Here is a 21,167-nt window from a genome sequence, read left to right as displayed (position 1 = left end):
TCTTGAGGGAACCCTATTTGAGTCAGAAAAGGATATTCATAGGTATGATATACAAAACCTTGCAGAGAGTCTATCCAACTGACAATACCTTAGAGAATATAAACTACTGTAACCAAGACTTAAAAATAGCTGATATTGGCACAAGATGGAAGGAATGTTGGAACATAACTAACAAAATTACAGTTACCGAAAATGTACGATTAATCCAGTATAAACTAATGTATAGAATGTATTACACGAGACAAAATGCACAAATTCTACAGCACAATGGCAGAGTCATGTGTTAAGTGTAAAACTAATAATGACTAATTAATCCATGCCATCTGGGAATGCTATAAAGTCCAAAAGTTATGGGCAGAGTTAGAAAGTTGTACAGTGCATTCGGAAAGTATTCAGAGCCCTTGACTTTTTCCACAATTTGTTACGTTACAGCCTTATTCTAAAATGGATTACATTGTTTTTTCCCCCCTCATCAATCTACACACAATACCCCATAATGACAATGAAAAAACAGGTTTTTAGACATTTTACCAAATGTATTAAAAATATAAACTTTAATATCACATTTACATAAGTATACAGACCCTTTACTCAGTACTTTGTTGAAGCACCTTTGGCAGCGATTACAGCCTCAAGTCTTCTTGGGTATGACGCTACAAACTTGGCACACCTGTATTTGGGGAGTTTCTCCCATTCTTCTCTGCAGATCCTCTCAAGCTCTGTCAGGTTGGATGAGGAGTGTCGCTGCACAGCTATTTTAAGGTCTCTCCAAAGATGTTCGATCGGGTTCAAATCCAGGCTCTGGCTGGGCCACTCAAGGACATTCAGAGACTTGTCCCGATGCTTAGGGTCATTGTTCTGTTGGAATGTGAACCTTCGCCCCAGTTTGAGGTCCTGAGCGTTCTGGAGCAGGTTTTCATCAAGGATCTCTCTGTACTTTGCTCTGTTCATCTTTCCCTCGATCCTGACTAGTCTCCCAGTCCCTGCCGCTGAAAAACATCCCCACAGCATGATGCTGCCACCACCATGCTTCACCGTATGGATGGTGCCAGGTTTCCTCCAGACATGACACTTGGCATTCAGGCCAAAGAGTTCAATCTTGGTTTCATCAGACCAGAGAATCTTGTTTCTCATGGTCTGAGAGTCCTTTAGGTGCCTTTTGGCAAACTCCAAGCGGGCTGTCATGTGCCTTTTACTGAGGAGTGGCTTCCGTCTGGCCACTCTACCATAAAGGCCTGATTGGTGGAGTGCTGCAGAGATGGTTGTCCTTCTGGAAGGTTCTCTCATCTCCATAGAGGAACTCTGGAGCTCTGTCAGAATGACTATCGGGTTCTTGGTTACCTCCCTGACCAAGGCCCTTCTCCCCCGATTGCTCAGTTTGGCCGGGCGGCTAGCTCTAGGAAGAGTCTTGGTGGTTCCAAACTTCTTCCATTTAAGAATGATGGAGGCCACTGTGTTCTTGGGGACCTTCAATGCTGCAGAAATGTTTTGGTACCTGCCTCAACACAATCCTGTCTCAGAGCTGTACGGACAATTCCTTCGACCTCATGGCTTGGTTTTTGCTCTGACATGCACTGTCAACTGTGGGACCTTATATAGACAGGTGTGTGCCTTTCCAAATCATGTCCAATCAATTGAATTTACCACAGGTGGACGAGTCTCATAGCAAAGGGTCTGAATACTTACTGTATGTAAATAAGGTATTTGCAGAAATGTCTAAAAACCTGTTTTTGCTTTGTCATTATGGGGTATTGTGTGCAGATTGATGTGTAAAAAAAATATTTAATCCATTTTAGAATAAGGCTATAACATAACAAAATGTCGAAAAAGTAAAGGTGTATGAATGCTTTCCGAATGCACTGTATTACAATGTAAATGTACTTTTAATCCATCTGTCTGCATATTTCAAGACATGGTATATGAGGGTGCATTGAGATACCCGATGGGTTGGACGATACTTTTCTGTAAATCATCTTGAAAAAACATATACTTAAAAACTGGAAATCAACCAATCCTCCATCATTAACACAATGGAATGGTCAAATGTTGATAGTGCGTGGGTGACGGAGAGGAACAAAATGGTGCAGTTTGAGGCCATGTGGCGGAGAGTGATCCGGGCTCTGGAGATGGGGGTGTGAACAGGTGGGTCTGGGCTGGGGTGATGTTGTGGATGTTGGTGGATGTTTTGTATTGTAAAAAAAATACAAACATAAACAAAATCTTACTAAAAAACTTTAAAAAATAGAATTGCATTAAAGCCAACGAAGTTAGAGAGGGAATGAATAATGAATCAGTCTGACTTACAGATGTTGGACCTTCATTTGATCACCCTGTTGCAGGAGGACTTTCCTGCAATGCAGGAATGTAAAACTTGTAGTGTATTTGAGGTTTAAAAAGGCTTCTGAAGTTAGATTTTTACATCTGTAGGCAGAGATTTCAGTGACGAGCCATCTTCTCTGTGTCTCTTGTCATTGCTCATGTCATGTCCCAGCTGAGCCTGTACCAGAGACTCAGTTAATTTCTGTCCCTATAGGTTCGATTTGCCTCTGACATAGGGCAGCTGTCCATCTACACGAGTGTTTGTGAGATGAGGGTACTTTTTACCTGTAGTGGTATGTTAGGGTGGGTGTGGTGTCAGATATCTACACTTGTTTGTATTAGGTTAACTGTTTACCTACTTGAATGTCTTAGATTGGCTGAATCTTCACCTGCAGACAGTAAAGCATGTGCATGCCTATGGCTAATTATTCACTTGGCCAAGCGAACATTTATGGCCAGATCTGTTCACCTGCGGTGTCACCTGCTTTAGCCTGCCAGCCGAGAGTTGATCTCCCACAGAGGCTGTTGGAGTGTCCTGCTGCAACGTTTCCTTTCAAAACAGAAGGATGTGACGCGAGTGCCATAGTCAGGTCCCCTGTGTGTAAGCTCTTAAAAGCACAGCAGTGTGAAAGAGGGCTCAGTGACAATGGGCTTCCTGGGAATGTTTTGCTAATAGGGAAACGGCCTGTTAAACGGAGGAGCTGGCTGACATCCTGCAGAAGGGTCAGGACCTGAACAGAACAGAGAAAGAGAGGTGGACTCACTGAGAGGAATATTATGGGTTCTGTGCCTTCATTGTGTAGGAATAACTGTGTCATAATGTGTCTGAGGGTGGAGGTTTCCATGTCAACCCCTAAATAAATAATGGGCACTTTACGCTTCAAGGTGCCTCAGGATCTGAGGTATTATTGTCTCAATTTAATTGGATATTCCTTTCATGCCTATGTATAATAGCCTTAATTTCAACATGTTGATGTATCTTTGCAATTACTGTAGGTGGACATTTATGTGTTTTCTGATGCGTATAATCATTGGCACTCATCTCATCAAATGCAACAGCAGAGCAGTTTGTTTCCACACTACATGTAACATAGTGTAATACATTAATAATGGGTTCAAGTAAGCTACAGTATGTGCTCCTTTTCACCTCATATTCAGTGTTTCTGGTTGTGCTTTTTGAAAAGCGAAGCCTCGGGTAACAAATATAGAATTCATACTACCTCGTTCTTTCTCCCTCATCCCTTTTTCCAGCACCAGGGAGAAATGAAGAGCTGGGGTTGCAGAAATCCGTTCCCCAGCAGCAGCTCCAGCTCTAAGATGGATAGAGGGGGTTTGCATGGGGAGAGAGAGAGAGAACGAGAGAAAGAGATGTTACTGCTGAAGCACAGCAAACGAGGGATATAGAGAGGGGAGGAGGAAGGGAGGGTGGGCAGAGGGAGGAGAGAAAGGGGCTATGCTAAACAGATCAGAGAACAACAATTTTCTTTCCACCACCCTTGCCCAGAGGACAGAGGGTGCTGCCTACTTCCTAGTCACAGAGAGCGAGAGAGGAAGAGAGAGAGAGGAAGAGAGAGAGCAGAAGAGAGAGAGAGGAAGAGAGAGAGAGGGAAGTGTGACTTTCACCTGCTGGAGACTCCTCTCTCAGCCTGCAGCTACAGAACCTGCTGTCAGCCTCTCACAGACACAGAGCAAGATCACAGTAATACTGGAACAGCTGCACTCAGGGCTGCTTTCTCCAACACTCCTGCACTCTCTCACTCTAGCAAACACACACAGGCACGTCCAAAACTCTATCACGCAAGCGCTCCTCACATGCTCACGCAGGGAGGCACACCCCCTCTCATTATATGTGCAGTGAGAAGCTCTTCTCTGCTTGTGTGTGTGTGAGCGGTGGGCTGTGTATCTCTCTGGCGGCAGCAGCAGCACAAGCATCAGGACTGGTCCAGTGGAGGGCAGTCACCTCACTCTCTCCAGACTCCAGGACAGCTCATGCTCGGGACTCAGGAAGCCCTCAACAAGCCTTTCTCTCTCTGTTTCTCGTTCTGTCTCTCTCTCCACTCTCACTATCTCTCTGCCTCGCCGTGACGCAGTGTTTCTGACCTTCATTCCCCTCGTGCACGCAGCGTGGGCCAGTGGGACAACCATGGAGGACACCCTCACCTGCAGCCCCGCTACCTTTTCCCAGGTGTTCGGACGTCAGGGACAGCTCATGCAGGCCAGTGAGTAACCAAACCAACCTACGCCGTTATTAAACATGTCAGTGTTTTATCCCCCATCAGCTGCCTGGAGATCGCTCCCAGATCAGATCGTTAACAAGCCTGCTCTATCTGTCAGTTTTAACGGATCGCCTGACTCTCACTGCCACCTTAATTCAGCTGGTGCTTGGAGGCATCAGAGACTGTTTCAGACAGAGTGAGGCTGAGATCTCATGGGATTGCTGTTGCACTTGTACAGTCTCTTTGGAGTAGAGGGGTGGTTTCTGTGTAGGTTGATATTAAGGGAAATCGCAGAGGTCTGCGTACAGGGGCTTTAGGTAAAGTGTAAGGTGTACAAACCATTGCAGGATGTTGTTTTGTTTTGTGCCCATGAGGAAATATGCAGTTTGTGTTGCAGCTGGTACTCATGGTTAATATCTGTTGCTGTGCTGAGTTGTAGCACTAGCAGGGCTGATTTTTCATATCCAGTGTTCAGTATGGAGAGGGAGGCATGACATCATAGCAGTGTATTCTCACAATGGGGTAGTCACCCAAGACAATCTCCACAGTACAGGGGGATACCTAGTCAGTTGTACAACTGAATGCATTCAACTGAAATGTGTTTTCCGCATTTAACCCAACCCCTCTGAATCAGAGAGGTGCGGGGGTTGCCTTAATCAACATCCACGTCATTGGTGCCCGGGGAACAGTGGGTTAACTGCCTTGCTCAGAACGACTGATTTTTACCTTGTCAGCTCGGGGAAAGAGGACCAGAGATTGACTTCTCTAATGTGTCAGCCTGGTCTGCATTCATCTGGGATATCTCTCTCTTGCTCTCTCTCTCTCTCTCTCTCTTTCTCTCTCTCTCTCTCTCTCTCTCTCTCTCTCTCTCTCTCTCCCTGTCATCTCTCTCTCCCTCTCTCCCCTCTCCTCTCTCTCTCTCTCTCTCTCTCTCTCTCTCTCTCTCTCTCTCTCTCTCTCTCTCTCCCTCCCTGTCATCTCTCTCTCTCTCTCTCTCTCTCTCTCTCTCTCTCTCTCTCTCTCTCTCTCTCTCTCTCTCTCTCTCTCTAATTAAAGGGGATTTATTGGCATGGGAAACATATGTTTACATTGCCAAAGCAATGAAATGGATGAACAAAAGTGAAATAAACAATAAAAAGTGAACAGTAATATTACACTCACACAAGTTCCAAAAGAATAAAGACATTTCAAATGTCAGATTATGCCTATATACAGTGTTGTAACAATGTGCAAATAGTTAAAGTAAAAAAGGGAAAATAAATAATAATATGGGTTGTATTTACAATGGTGTTTGTTCTTCACTGGTTGCCCTTTTCTTGTGGCAACAGGTCACAAATCTTGCTGCTGTGATTACACACTGTGGTATTTCACTCAATAGATATGGGAGTTTATCAAATTTGAATTTGTTTTCTAATTATTTGTGGATCTGTGTAATCTGAGAGAAATAATGTGTCTCTAATATAGTCATACATTTGGCAAGAGGTTAGGAAGTGCAGCTCAGTTTCCACCTCATTTTGTGGGCAGTGTGCACATAGCCTGTCTTCTCTTGGAGACAGGTCTGCCCACGGCGACCTTTCTCAATAGCAAGGCTATGCTCACTGAGTCTGTAGATAGTCAAAACTTTCCTTAATTTTGGGTCAGTCACAGTGGTCAGGTATTCTGTTTAGGGCCAAATAGCATTCTAGTTTGCTCTGTTTTTATGTAAGTTCTTTCCAATGTGTCAAGTAATTATTTTTTTGTTTTCTCATGATTTGGTTGGGTCTAATTGTGTTGCTGTCCTGGGGCTCTGTGGGGTCTGTTTGTGTTTGTGAACAGAGCCCCAGGACCAGATTGCTTAGGGGACTCTTCTCCAGGTTAATCTCTCTGTGGATGATGGCATTGTTATGGAAGGTTTGGGAATCGCTTCCTTTTTTTGGTGGTTGTAGAATTGAATGACTCTTTTCTGGATTTGGATAATTAGCGGGTATCGGCCTAATTCTGCTCTGCATGCATTATTTGGTGTTTTATGTTGTACACTGAGGATATTTTTGCAGAATTCTGCATGAAGAGTCTCAATTTGGTGTTTGTCCCATTTTGCGAATTCTTGGTTGGTGAGTGGACCCCTCTCTCTCTCTCTCTCTCTCTCTCTCTCTCTCTCTCTCTCTCTCTCTCTCCCTCTCTCTCTAACAATGTCCTGCAGAGAGAACTTACCCACTTCCTTTGATGGCTCTCCTCTGCCATAAATACAAACTGACGCTTCACACACACATGTTGGGTAATGAGGAGGGCCTTGGGCAGATGAAACGCTGCCAGAGCAGGTAGAGAAAAAGACAGAGGCCTGTACAATACTGTCACTTTCTCTCTGAAGTTCAAGTTTTTGTTTCATTGTTCAGGAGGATTTCTGCTCCACCGGAAGATAGATAAAAGGCCCCTAGAAATTTGTTGGCAACAATTAAACGGAGACACACAGTATTAAAAAAGCAATTAGATTGGGAACACACGGTATTAAAGCATAATGTGCGAACAGAGAGTTGTTAGTGATAATGAGAACATAACTCACTAACACATGTTCCTTGGCCGGGTGCAATGAGCTGTGGTGCGGTGCAGTCTAGTGGATCTGCTATCTCTTCTGTTATTGTGCTTTATTTAGCCGACTCGTTGCTGTGCCGTGGAGTGATTTGATGAGATAAATGAGCTTATCCAGCCCAGTGGTGTATTGTCATTGTTATTGCCGAGAGAGCGTCTCTCTCTGTTCCTTTCTCCTCTTTGCATAAGAGCAGTCTTATATAAATAATGCTCTTTGTTTGAGTGTATCTGTGGACTCATTAAGTGTGTTTGGTATGCAGGAGCGTATTAGTGTCGGAGGGGTGACAGGGCCCTGATTAATATTCTGCCTCTGACTGGGCATCTCAGGCGGCTCCAATCCTCTTTACTAAGTGATGCTGGGTTTTGAAGTGCTGCTGCTGATGAGACTCTTCTGATGTATCTAGGAGAGCAGAACTAGGCCTTATTAGATAGGACAAACCTTTATGACTCTTTCACACACACACACACATACACACACACACACACACACACACACACACACACACACACACACACACACACACACACACACACACACACACACACACACACACAGTCCTTCTGATTTATTCACACACACTGCTGCTACCATATATGGCTAATCCCAAATGCTGTCACATTTGATGCCTAACACTTATCTTTCTCTTTGAGTGTGGGGGAACATTCACTACACAATTGAGCTTTAATATGGCTTAGAAAATGTTTAATAAATAGTAGGCCTAGTCGATGTACAGTGCGTACCATGCTAAATGGAAATGTGCTTTTGCACTTACGCAAATGAAGGGTTAATTGAGTCACACCGACTGTACTGTAGCTTGGTTTCTACTATTATGTCTACTCTGCCTAACCAAACCTATCTAGCTAATGCAATTACTGTATGCAAATCAGCTATTCTGGGAAGTTGCTGTTAATATTTAATGTTTTTCAACAGGTTAGAATTCTAAGACAGATCCTCTATTTTGTAGTTGTCACAAAACACTACATTGTAGGTTTTTGGCAGCGTGTTTATCATCACCTATCAATATTGAATGAATTGGATCAATAACAGGTTTATATTTGAATGCCATTCTCCAGGTTTGTCTTTCAATGTGCTTCTCTGCTCCTCAACAACATTGGAAGAGTTGCTGTAACATTGCAGTCAGTGTTATTGTGTTTAGGGACTGCACACCCTCCCACTCATAGAATTAACTGAAAATAACGTTTACACCAAAAATAATAAGAACTGTAAAGACCCTGTGTTTATAAACGTGGATATCGACTTTGCTTTTGTGGCACAGTCGATGCCACACAGGGCTACGGGCCAGAAGGTTGAGGGTTCGCCCACCACCACGGACGAGCTCACTCTGCCTGCCTGTTTCATTAGGCCAACACTACGATCAGAGCCGGCTGCAGACAATGATCAACTAGGGGGAAATCTGATTTTCTAAATGTTGATGCCATATTTATAATTTTATAAAATATGCAAAAACATTTCCACCAACAGGTTTCTGTGCCAATGCACCACGCAATAAATATACAAAGCAGTCCGACTTCGGGCGCTTCAATATCATGGTTTGCATTTTTAACACAACAATAAATAGACTATGTCAATATGGACAAACAGAAAATCCATCCCTCCCTACCTTGTAGGCTTACCCAGTATCGAAGGCTTGGCTTGACAATCTCAGAATGTCATTAAACCTTTTGGTGTTTTGTAACAGATGTCGCTTTCCATTCATCAAATGGCAGCTGCACAGTTGGGATTGATTGGTTGATTTTATGTCAGTAAAAAAATGCACAGACAGTATATACACACAGTACAAAGATTTTAAAAAGTGACCGGGATTGCACAATAAAGCCGAGGACTTCATTCCATTTTGGACCCTATTAAAAAAAAAACATAAATACATATTCAATTACATAGATACAGACACATTATAGAGATACAGAGACATTACAGAGATACAGAGACATTACAGAGATACAGACACATTACATAGATACAGACACATTACACAGATACAGACACATTACAGAGATACAGAGACATTACAGAGATACAGACACATTACAGAGATACAGACACATTACAGAGATACAGACACATTACAGAGATACAGACACATTACAGAGATACAGACACATTACATAGATACAGACACATTACATAGATACAGACACATTACAGAGATACAGAGACATTACATAGATACAGACACATTACAGAGATACAGAGACATTACATAGATACAGACACATTACAGAGATACAGAGACATTATATAGATACAGACACATTACAGAGATACAGAGACATTATATAGATACAGACACATTACATAGATACAGACACATTACAGAGATACAGAGACATTACATAGATACAGACACATTACAGAGATACAGACACATTACAGAGATACAGACACATTACATAGATACAGACACATTACAGAGATACCGAGACATTATATAGATACAGACACATTACAGAGATACAGACACATTACAGAGATACAGAGACATTACATAGATACAGACACATTACAGAGATACAGAGACATTACATAGATACAGACACATTACAGAGATACAGAGACATTATATAGATACAGACACATTACAGAGATACAGAGACATTATATAGATACAGACACATTACATAGATACAGACACATTACAGAGATACAGAGACATTACAGAGATACAGACACATTACAGAGATACAGACACATTACAGAGATACAGACACATTACATAGATACAGACACATTACAGAGATACCGAGACATTATATAGATACAGACACATTACAGAGATACAGACACATTACAGAGATACAGACACATTACATAGATACAGACACATTACATAGATACAGACACATTACATAGATACAGACACATTACAGAGATACAGACACATTACATAGATACAGACACATTACAGAGATACAGAGACATTACATAGATACAGACACATTACAGAGATACAGAGACATTACAGAGATACAGAGACATTACAGAGATACAGACACATTACAGAGATACAGACACATTACAGAGATACAGACACATTATATAGATACAGACACATTACAGAGATACAGACACATTACAGAGATACAGACACATTACAGAGATACAGACACATTACAGAGATACAGACAAAACAAGTTATACTGTTCACACATTAGCCAGCTTTTTACATTCTTTTAAAAATAGATTATGGTTGGTATGACTTTGAGTTGTTGTGGTAATTTGATCCACTCAACAGCGCCGATATATACATATGTCTTCTTACCAGATAGACACATATTTAAAACAGTGAATATTAGAGTCTCTGGCTTATGCTGGTGGACATCTCTAACAAATGAAAAATAGTTGGATAGATACCTGGGGGCTGAGTCCGTGATAATTCTGTGGACCAGACCAAGTTGAATGAATACTACTCTTTTTTCCCACAGATAGCTAGTCTAGCTGCTTAAAATGGTTGACCTCCAGATGAGTATGAGGGGAGAGTTTAAGTACAATTCCTACACGCTTGTTTTGGCTGGTCTGTAGCTTATTCTTTAGATGTGTGGGACTGGTGGTGAACCATGATGCATGGGCGGACTGGAACTAAAATTCAGCCCTGGCATTTTACCCTCACCAGCCCTCATCACACTACTCGCTACTTACACACACAGGCGGTAGTGCTACTGACACATAACATAAGCAGTACACTATAGTACAGTGTCTCTCAATCTTTACTGTACCAGTGACTGGCGAAACATGGCCTTCCTCCTTTTTAAACGCCTCTTTTTAACCAGCTCATTATTAAACAAATGGGTCAATATCACCATAAGGTGCCTTTGAGACTTCCCCATTTCCCCCCAAAAAAGCTGAGATTTTCCATTGAACTTCATATTCATTGTATTAAGTATATGTTATGCTGTTAGAAATGCATATTGGTCAAGCTCCCACACTTTTTATAAATTAACTGCAAGCAGACAATTTACATGCAAACAGCAAAATATGTCCACCCTGTCATGGACAATTTCAAAGCAGAATAAATACATTGTAATTACATAGTGATTATAAAATAAATCAATAAAGATGCCCAAAATGAGACATTAATGTGGCCTTCTAGCATTAAACTCTGTACATCATTCTGCACAGTGAAAGTAAAACATTCAACTGTAGAACAAGAAGAAAAATGTTTTTTAAGTGGAGAACAGTTGATTTGAAAAAACAGAATATTACAGAAAGATCACTTGGACGCATCTCCAAATAGAGACATGGCTCAGTTCTGCAGTTGCTGTTCCACATACTTCCATGCAGACACTTCAATCTGTACAGAGCGCTTGTTCAGAGCCTGTGGTTCTGGTATTAGGCAAAGTACCTGCCAGTCATGGTACCAACAGATGTCATCCCGAAGACTTGGCCATTTGAACTTGTTTATGCCATGGCGTTGCATACACTTAACTTTCACACTGTGCCCTTCTGCATCCATGATGATACCTGGGTATGCTTCATTGTCATAATTAACGACGCACCACTCTCCAATGTGCTTTACCTCAATCATTTCTGGTCTCCTAGGATTATCTGGTGTCTTTCCACATGCTGGGGACTTGTCAGATGAAACAGGAACATAAGCTAGAGTGACCTCTTGAAGGTTAAAGCAGGGGCAGTCCAAAACACCTTCCTCCCTTTTACACAGACATGAAATGTCTCTGTATTTCATTTGGCCAGGTGTCAGACTGATAGCTTGGTGGATTCTCATAGTGCCTTTTATGGCACTGGCCCTGTTTCTGGCTCTGGCTTTACTTTTTGCCTCTCTCCATTTCTTTCTTTTTGCCCTCTTCTCTCTCTCACTGAGCTCATTGACACCCTTCTTCTTTCCAGTCTCTCTGTCTTTTTTCCATTTGACCCTTTCTTTCTCAAGGTACTTTCTTCTTCTGTCTGGGTCAGCATCACGACGTTCCCGATATCTCCTTGCTATCTCAGCTCCTTTTGATCTCATTCCTTGAAAAAGACGATTCAAAATGTTTCCTTACACACTTTAATTGGCAGTCCCGGTAAACTAGGCTTGCATTATCAAACTAGGTTTGCTGATACCGATATCGCCAAAAAAATTGTCCATATTGTCCATTCTTACTATGTATAGCATGTACTGTTATAAAATGTGTGTAATAGCTGTTGTAATATGTGTAACATTATCAGTATGTGGCCTAAACTATGCACATGTCCTTCCTGTCATGAACCATGTCCACGCTGTAATGGAAGGCTTGCTGACAGGGTGGACAATGACAGGGTGGACATTTTTGGCTAATGTTAGCATTTAATGAGCACATGGTGGACCTTCACTTAGCAACATACTACAGTTAGCAAGCTGACTGTGTACTGTTTTACAAATATATTTCAAAGTTCTGATAGGTTTTTCTATCAATTGATATTTCACTATGACAGAGTGGACATGTTAAGCTTGACAACATCCAACTACACACATAATATGATGAAAATTATGAAACATAAGTGTAAATACTTACTCTGCAACTAGACACTGCTTCAGCCTTCATTGAAGAAAGACAAAATGCTCGTAGTGATGTCACTGAAAACATCAGTGGGTTTCTTAAAGGGGCAGTTACCCCATAATGACAGGGTGGACAGCAATTTCAGGGACACATGCAAAATGTTCAATATGATTATGAAAACACAATATACATGATCAAAATTACTTGTTTTATCAAATAACTTATTGTGGACAGTAAAAACATGTAAAAAAATTGGATTTAGTATCATTTAACCACTTATTACACACACTGTAGTTAGCAGAGCAGTGTGTGGGACATGCCAAAATCACGTACATCCAATGAAAAAAATTTAATAAAATGAAGGAAACACTTTTTTAGAGACTTATCATTCTACTGAGATGTGTGCAAATGTTTGGCCACTTATAATAAGACCTCAGACTTTCATTATTCTGCTACATTTTCATGATGACTGAGTGAGTCTGATGAGGACACCAAAGGCACCTCATAGTGATATTGACTCAAATACTGCATGTAAAAACAACAATGGAGTCTGAAGAAACAACTCACCACTATAACTGGGCCTCTGATTCTTTTTTCTCAGCAGCTGGTCTGTCATTTCTCACAGACACAGACACAGCAATCAGACTAGCAGGACCAGAACCTTTAGAAAATACTGTAAGTTGTTCATTTCAGACATTTAGCAGCGTCGGCCTCAAGAACCCTTTTTGTTGGTCTCTCAAACTTTTTCGGCACCACCTTTACGTTTTTTATGATCCATGATCTTCTGTTCTGACTGAGTGACTGACAGAGAGTCAGAGCGGGTCTCACTCTCTTTGATGATGCGTGTTTGACTTTGAATGTGAATTTACGCCACCTCAGCTCAGCCAATCAGAAAACCGGGTCAGCCCATCTTGGTAGGGGGGCCGACCGATGCCCACTGGTCAGCCAAATGCTCAATATAGATTATTATAACAACAGAGATTGTAATTTGTATTTATTTACTTTTTTGACCAGCCCACCCCAATAAAACATGGTCCGGCCCTTCTGGCATTTGCCAGAATTGCCAGACGGCCAATCCGCCCATGCCATAATGTGCAGGCATAATCAAAGTGACACTGGACTAGCACACTTGCCAGAGTCTTTAGGGTGTCTATAGCTAGGTTTCCATCCAATTGGTGACAGATTTTCATGCGAATATTCTAAAATCTGCATAAGCGCAATATGCGCATTTTCCCATCAGAGTTGTGCTTCCGTCACATTGACTTGTTGCGGATAAAAGTCTGTGCGTAAATACGTAGTGCACATAAAAATTACTTTTGCAGTTAAATTCCCATATACCGAATAAATAATACAAGTTAAATAGGTCTCCATGGCATTTTAAACTCTAAGCCTACTGATGGTTTTGCCACTAAAATGTTGCGTAGGTATAGCGAATGTCCCTCTCTGGTATTGGCACCTGCACTCTAGCCCACAACTCGCAGATGGAGTGCAGGTATAGCCTACATGATGAGATTATTATGGAAAAAAGTGTGAGATTATTTTTATTTGTCAAATGGCAGCCAAGCATCGATCATCATGTCACCAGAATAAGACTCTCGATATTTATTGAAAGGAGCATCAAGCTCATCACTGTGCACTTTCACCACCATGTCAAGTTCATCATAATTTATTTCATCTAGCCTAATAAACTGTATGCTTTCCCATGATGTTTTGAGGATGCTGGAATTATGTTTTGGACGAACGTGTGCATGCCTACAGGAGACCTTTGAAGTAACCTAATCAGATTAAAACATTGTGACTGGTTGTGTTTATGCCACATATAAAAGGTAATACATTTTAAAAGTTAACTGACAAATATTTAGGCTATATTGAGCGTTAGGTTCTAGATGCGCAAGGAATAGCCGCTCGGATGGGAGAGGATGCAGAACACTCATTAAGCTTTCCTGAATATCTGGGCCTGCTGGGAGCATATGTGGTCACATTATTATAGGACGACTTGAGAGAATGATGATCTGCAACAGACAGCGCATCTCAGTATCAGAACATAAAATACATCCAGACTGGCCTGCTAGTGCCTTTCTAGACCTTAGAAACTGTCGAGTAGAAGACCTACAACTGATCCAAATGGAATGAAACATTCAAATCACAGGGCTTTTGCGCCGTTATAGAAAATTACATTTTCACTGCAGCCTAGAGTAGAATTTTGTACTTGAAAACAATAATGCAAATATTCATTGCATTATGGTGATGTAAGCTAGTCTAGGTAGGATAATTGTATTGTCCCTAAACAAGATCAATAGGGGAGCTATTTGAGCTGCGTGTCTCATGTCCTCACTGTTCTTTCATGCGCAATGATGCACCTGGCCTCTCTGCTGCCTATCAGCTATTCCTATTCTTTTTTGTGGATTCATATTGAAAATGTATGCAGCTTTGAATGCTTTTATGTGTGGTATGCAGTGGCGGCTGGTGAAAAATATTCTCGGTGGGGCTGTGCCATACTTTTTTTTTCCTGTAACCATCGCGATATATTTTAACACAAACTGCAGGACAGCAGTGCTCAGTGAAACATTCAGTAATTATTTAATGCCAATATTAAAAAGTTGAGGCATTCTTACACAAAAACATATTACACAAACCCAAGCCTTTCATTTGCATTTAAAGTGAACTTTTCACCATTGGTAGTAAACAGGCAACGCAACAGGCATGCTGTCAGAACAGAGTGGAAAGTGGACAATAACATGAAATTATTATAAAGTTTATAGGAAATCTTACACTGTATAAAAGGATGTATAATATAGAAATGGATATCAAGTGGATGAACTCAAACCTTTGACTGGAAGAATAGCATACAGTATTTTATGATCATACTAAATGTGACTAATTGTTAATGTGCTCCAGAACGGCAACAATTAATTGATACAAAACAACATATATACAGTAATATTAGCAAAGACACTATTAAGACTTTCTAGAGTACCATATATAACTGGATTTTTTTATGCTAAGGTCAACTATATACAAAGAAACATGCGGCCAGAGCTGCTCTGTGTGTGTGTGTCTGTCATCTTATTTGTACAGGAATTTTGCCCATCTGTCCTTCTGAGTGGCAAACCTCTCAATGACCCCTTTGATTAAAGTCAGGAATGTCCCTGACAAGTTTCTTCTCCATGGAGAGCATGGCCAGAGCGTTCAGGCGATCCTGTGTCATGCTGTTTCTCAGGAAGGTCTTGATCCTTTTCAGTGTAGAGAAGCACCTTTCTGACTCAGCAGTTGTCATGGGTGTGGTGATGAGGATCTTGAGGAGGCTGGCAGTCTCTGTGAAAGTGCTCTGAAGGTTGTTCTCCATGAAGAACTGGTACAGGGCACTGCACCACTACAAGCCTTGAACTCACTGTTCTCATAGATGAGGGACAGTTCGGTTTTGAGCTTGGCCTTGTTCAACATGGGGTACGCCTCACGGTTGTTTCAAGCGCTGTATCGGGAACTTCACACTGTGTTGTGGGAACAACTCTCCGTGCAATAGTGTTGCGCTGATGAGGTGCTGGGTGAAGGAGAACCTCTCTTTGGCATGACTCAGGATGGTATCACATACCTGTAAAAGATACATCATCAGCTTTAATTTGCAATTAAGCTATTTTGATGCAAGTGATCCTGACTGACACATGCCTATGTCCAACTCAAGTATATGATTACCAAGGTGCTGATTGTTCAGGGTTTTGGCTACATACTACCAGGCCTGAAAAAAGTTCTAGGGGGAAACACTGACAATTACATCACAACTTACCTCTATAGCCAACCTCTGTTGTTCTCCTGGTCCCAGCATCCTCCGTCGCTTGATGGGCTGTTGCTGCTCGTCAGATGCGCTGTCCCCACACAAAGAGGGAATTGAGGCCCTGGGTCCAAAAAAGTTTACATTTACATTTTACATTTTAGTCATTTAGCAGACGCTCTTATCCAGAGCGACTTACAGGAGCAATTAGGGTTAAGTGCCTTGCTCAAGGGCACATTAACGTCATTTAGCAGACGCTCTTAGCCAGAGCGACTCACAAATTGGTGCGTTCACCCTATAGCCAGTGGGATAACCACTTTACAATTGGGGGGGGGGTAGAAGGATTCCTTTATCCTATCCCAGGTATTCCTTAAAGAGGTGGGGTTTCAAATGTCTCCGGAAGGTGGTGAGTGACTCCGCTGTCCTGGCGTCGTGAGGGAGCTTGTTCCACCATTGGGGTGCCAGGGCAGCGAACAGTTTTGACTGGGCTGAGCGGGAACTATGCTTCCGCAGAGGAAGGGGAGCCAGCAGGCCAGAGGTGGATGAGCGCAATGCCCTCGTTTGGGTGTAGGGACTGATCAGAGCCTGAAGGTACAGAGGTGCCGTTCCCCTCACTGCTCCATAGGCAAGCACCATGGTCTTGTAGCGGATGCGAGCTTCAACTGGAAGCCAGTGGAGTGTGCGGAGGAGGGGGGTGACGTGAGAGAACTTGGGAAGGTTGAACACCAGACGGGCTGCGGCATTCTGGATGAGTTGTAGGGGTTTAATGGCACAGGCAGGGAGGCCAGCCAACAGCGAGTTGCAGTAGTCCAGACGGGGAGATGACAAGTGCCTGGATTAGGACCTGTGCCGCTTCCTGTGTAAGGCAGGGTCGTACTCTCCGAATGTTGTAGAGCATGAACCTGCAGGAGCGGGTCACCGCCTTGATGTTGGCGGAGAACGACAGGGTGTTGTCCAGGGTCACGCCTAGGCTCTTCGCACTCTGGGAGGAGGACACAGCGGAGTTGTCAACCGTGATGGCGAGATCATGGAACGGGCAGTCCTTCCCCGGGAGGAAGAGCAGCTCCGTCTTGCCAGGGTTCAGCTTGAGGTGGTGATCCGTCATCCATACTGATATGTCTGCCAGACATGCAGAGATGCGATGTCTGGCAGCTTTAGCAGTGCGGAGAGTCTCCGTGACACAGAGAAGAGCAGTCTCAGTTGAATGACCAGTCCTGAAACCTGATTGGTTTGGATCAAGAAGGTCATTCTGAGAGAGATAGCAAGAGAGTTGGCTAAAGACGGCACGCTCAATAGTTTTGGAAAGAAAAGAAAGAAGGGATACTGGTCTGTAGTTGTTGACATCAGTGGGGTCGAGTGTTGGTTTTTTGAGAAGGGGAGCAACTCTCGCTCTCTTGAAGACGGAAGGGACATGGCCAGCGGTCAAGGATGAGTTGATCAGCGAGGTGAGGTAGGGGAGAAGGTCACCGGAGATGGTCTGGAGAAGGGAGGAGGGGATGGGGTCAAGCGGGCAGGTTGTTGGGCGGCCTGCAGTCACAAGTCGCAGGATTTTATCTGGAGAGAGAGGGGAGAAAGAAGTCAAAGCATAGGGTAGGGCAGTGTGAGCAGGACCAGCAGTGTCATTAGACTTAACAAACGAGGATCGGATGTCGTCAACCTTCTTTTCAAAGTGGTTGACGAAGTCATCCACAGAGAGAGAGGAGGGGGGAGGAGTTTAATTTGATAACTTGCAATCAGACTTCTTAACTCACTGTAATTCCCCCTCAACACACAACCAGTGACTTTTATATATATATATATATATATATATATATATATATATATATATATATATATATATATATATAGACAGACAGACAGACAGACAGACAGACAGATAGTGTGTATATACACACAAACTATGTATAGTAACTGCTTTTAACCTGTGATGTACATAATTAACTGATGTTATTACGTTTTAAAGCCTTTTTCTATTACATTTGTGAGAGGGATGCAACATCATTTTGTTCTGCTGTGCACTTAGCAATAAAGTTAATCTTCAATAACAACTAGGCCTCTTCTAGAAATTGACCTGGTGGACACCTGAATAATTATTACAAACTGTGTAGTACTTTCCTGCATTATTATCAACGTCTGATTGTGTCTTCTCTTTCCTTTTAAAATACTAAAACAAATATAATTGTGACGGCTCTATGATAATCACTCACTTTGATGACCAGACACATTTAGGCTTTTAAACTGTTGTAAGTGAACTATTCATCTTTCTAACAACATCTTTATCAGCCAATAGTAAATATAGTTATTTACCTGATTGTTAGCATGCTGTCTGTGAACCTCTGGACAAGTGCTTTAATGAAGACAGGGTCGATGTTCCTCTTCTGCAGCTGGCTGAAAAGCATGTCCACATTTGGCATGATCTTGTGGAACAGTGCCAGGAAAAAACAGAAAGCCTCGTCTTCGAGCATCCTCACAAAGCCCCCGCCTCTCTGACAGTCGGGGCATCAAAGTTCCCAGAGTCTCTGATGGTCTGGAAACACGTTAGGAGGTCATCCCTGTACTCGTACACAGTGTTTACAGCGCGACTGTGGAAGTTCCACCGTGTTGTAGAGGCTCTGGGGAGTCTATGCGCAACCACTTCGTCAAGCACGGTGGTTCGCTTGGGAGACATGGAGAAGAAAGCAGAAAATCCTGCAAGGTCGGGAAAAGAAAGTGCCGATCCTGGGGATGCGTGAAGTAGCCTGCTGCATGATGAGGTTCAGCTGATGTGCATAGCAGTGGACGTAGTGCGCATTTTCGTACACATCCACTATTTTACGCTGCACTCCGCCGGTGGCTCCCCCTCATCACACTTGCTCCGTCGTAAGCCTGGGCAATAAGTTTGGCCTTTTGTCCATGTGAGAGTATGGTGCTGAGCCTCTCCAGCAGCGCTGTAGCGATGGTGTCGGCGGTTGCGTTCTCGATCAAAATGAACTCGAAAAACGCTCTTGGACGTTACTTTTAGCATCGATGTAGCGTATCACAAGCACCAACTGGCAGTGGGTGGAAACGTCAGTCGTCTCGTCAGCTTGAATGGCGATAAAATCAGCACTCTTTACTTCCTCCAGGATGTAATCCTTAAGCACTGACAGCATACAGTCCAACAGCTCGTTCTGTATCGTCTTTGACGTGCCCTTAAAAATGGTAGCTGTCTTCAGGTGCTCCTCCAGCACACTGTCGAGGGAGGCAACAAAATCCACTAAGCCCCGGGAAAATGCCGGGGTTGTCCGAGGAGTCAGTCTCCTCGTGCCCACGCAAGGCCAACTCAAAAGCCCCACAGAACTTCACACAATCGATAATTTTGGATAGAATGTGCCTGTTTTTATCCACCTCCTCATTGTGTTTCCTCACCGCAATCCTGTGGCCGTCATCCAGCTGCGTAGCAATGTTCACCCTTCCTAATACAGCTAGCTTTACAGAGTTGTCCATGTGTGCCCTGGTGTTCTCATGTTTCTTTACCTTCTCTGACAGGTGCTTCATATCCCTCACTCCGGTACCTGTCCATGCTGAATCTGACCCCGTCGTTTTAAAAAGCAAGCACGGAAAGCAAAATAAAGCATTAGCATCAGTGCACCCAGCTAGCCAAGCCTTCCTGGTGTACCAGCTACGGGAGAAGCCGCGCATATACTGCTTCCCTTTCTCGCTAGCCTGCTGTCTGATTGAGAGGTCAGGTTGATCTGGGCCCAGCTCTTTCACCCGAACTTTCTCTGACAAAGTTCTCCTCTCAAACGGATCTTGGAGGAGAGATTTCACCGAGTTAGGGTTGGGTCTTGGAGGAGTAACGTTTGCGCTCGCCATTGTCGTCTAGTAAAAATGGCGCCACTGGAGCCCGGTCCTTATTTTATCAGGGGGCGAGCTTGGGGCGATAAAATAATCGCCCTCCTTGGATTCGAATTAAAATCGCTGATTAGCTACATTTTATGTCATACATTCATATCTTAAATTAGCAATTGGCTTAACTGCTACGTAGACCCGCCTCCTCGGGGCACTTTCTGATCGCCCAGAGCTGACGAGGCGTTTGACAGGCAGAGGAAAGGTTGCGAATATGATTTTCTATCATATCTTACACATATTACTGTGTGCATTCCATATTTCAAACACACAAATATTGACATACTGATGTTTTTATTATTATTATTATTATTTTTATTTATTTTTTATTTTATTTTTTAAAATAATTTTATTTAAGGGGGCGGCGCCCTAGCGCCCTCTATCGGCCAGCCGCCACTAGTGGTATGATTGCTAGTTAGCCTATTGCAGATCTGTACAAATGATTCACCAACTACTATTGTCAATATGAATGGTAGATAGAGCACAGGATAGACAGTTAGACTAGTAGTCTATATTGACCTGTGGTATAGTAAAAGCATAGTGCATAAGGGAAGTACCAAAACACCTTGATATAGTCCTTTTGTTAGGCTATGGTTCAACCCAGCACTCAGAGAAACAACACGACAAAGGGAGTGGAAGAAACAAAAATATTTAATCAAAGTTAAAATTGTCTTAGTCCAAAAACAACTGAAGTAAAGGAACAGAGTGGGCTAGTCGGCTCCGGAGGAAGGAGAGGCTGAGGCAGGCAGGCAGGCAGGCAGGCAGGCAGACCGACAGGCAGGAAGGCAGGCAGGTTGGGAGATATGTCCGAAACTAAAGACAAAACAAACGACAGGTTAAGGAGAGTGGAGAGCCAGGCTGAAGACAAAGACAAAATAACTTTACTGGTGAGCCAAGTTACCGCTCTGGTAAGAACAACGATCTGGCGCCGGTGGAGA

The 21,167-nt window shown here is 42.9% G+C and overlaps 1 protein-coding gene across 3 annotated transcripts in view; it reads left to right on the top strand.

The window, feature by feature from the left end:
- Positions 1-4,157: 4,157 nt before the first annotated feature.
- Positions 4,158-21,167, top strand: part of LOC121574842 (kazrin) — a 225,492-nt gene continuing 208,482 nt past the window's right edge. Inside the window, exon 1 of one of the 3 annotated variants that reach the window (XM_041887468.2) lies at positions 4,158-4,538. In XM_041887468.2, the coding sequence (XP_041743402.1) occupies positions 4,463-4,538 (76 nt within the window). In that variant the 5' untranslated portion in view covers positions 4,158-4,462. The remainder of the gene's footprint in view (positions 4,539-21,167) is intronic. The other 2 variants (XM_041887470.2, XM_041887469.1) reach the window with 2 other exon arrangements.

Source organism: Coregonus clupeaformis, chromosome 10 (genome assembly GCF_020615455.1).
Source record: "Coregonus clupeaformis isolate EN_2021a chromosome 10, ASM2061545v1, whole genome shotgun sequence".
Classification (NCBI taxonomy): domain Eukaryota; kingdom Metazoa; phylum Chordata; class Actinopteri; order Salmoniformes; family Salmonidae; genus Coregonus; species Coregonus clupeaformis.
This window is presented reverse-complemented; position numbering and strand designations above follow the sequence as displayed.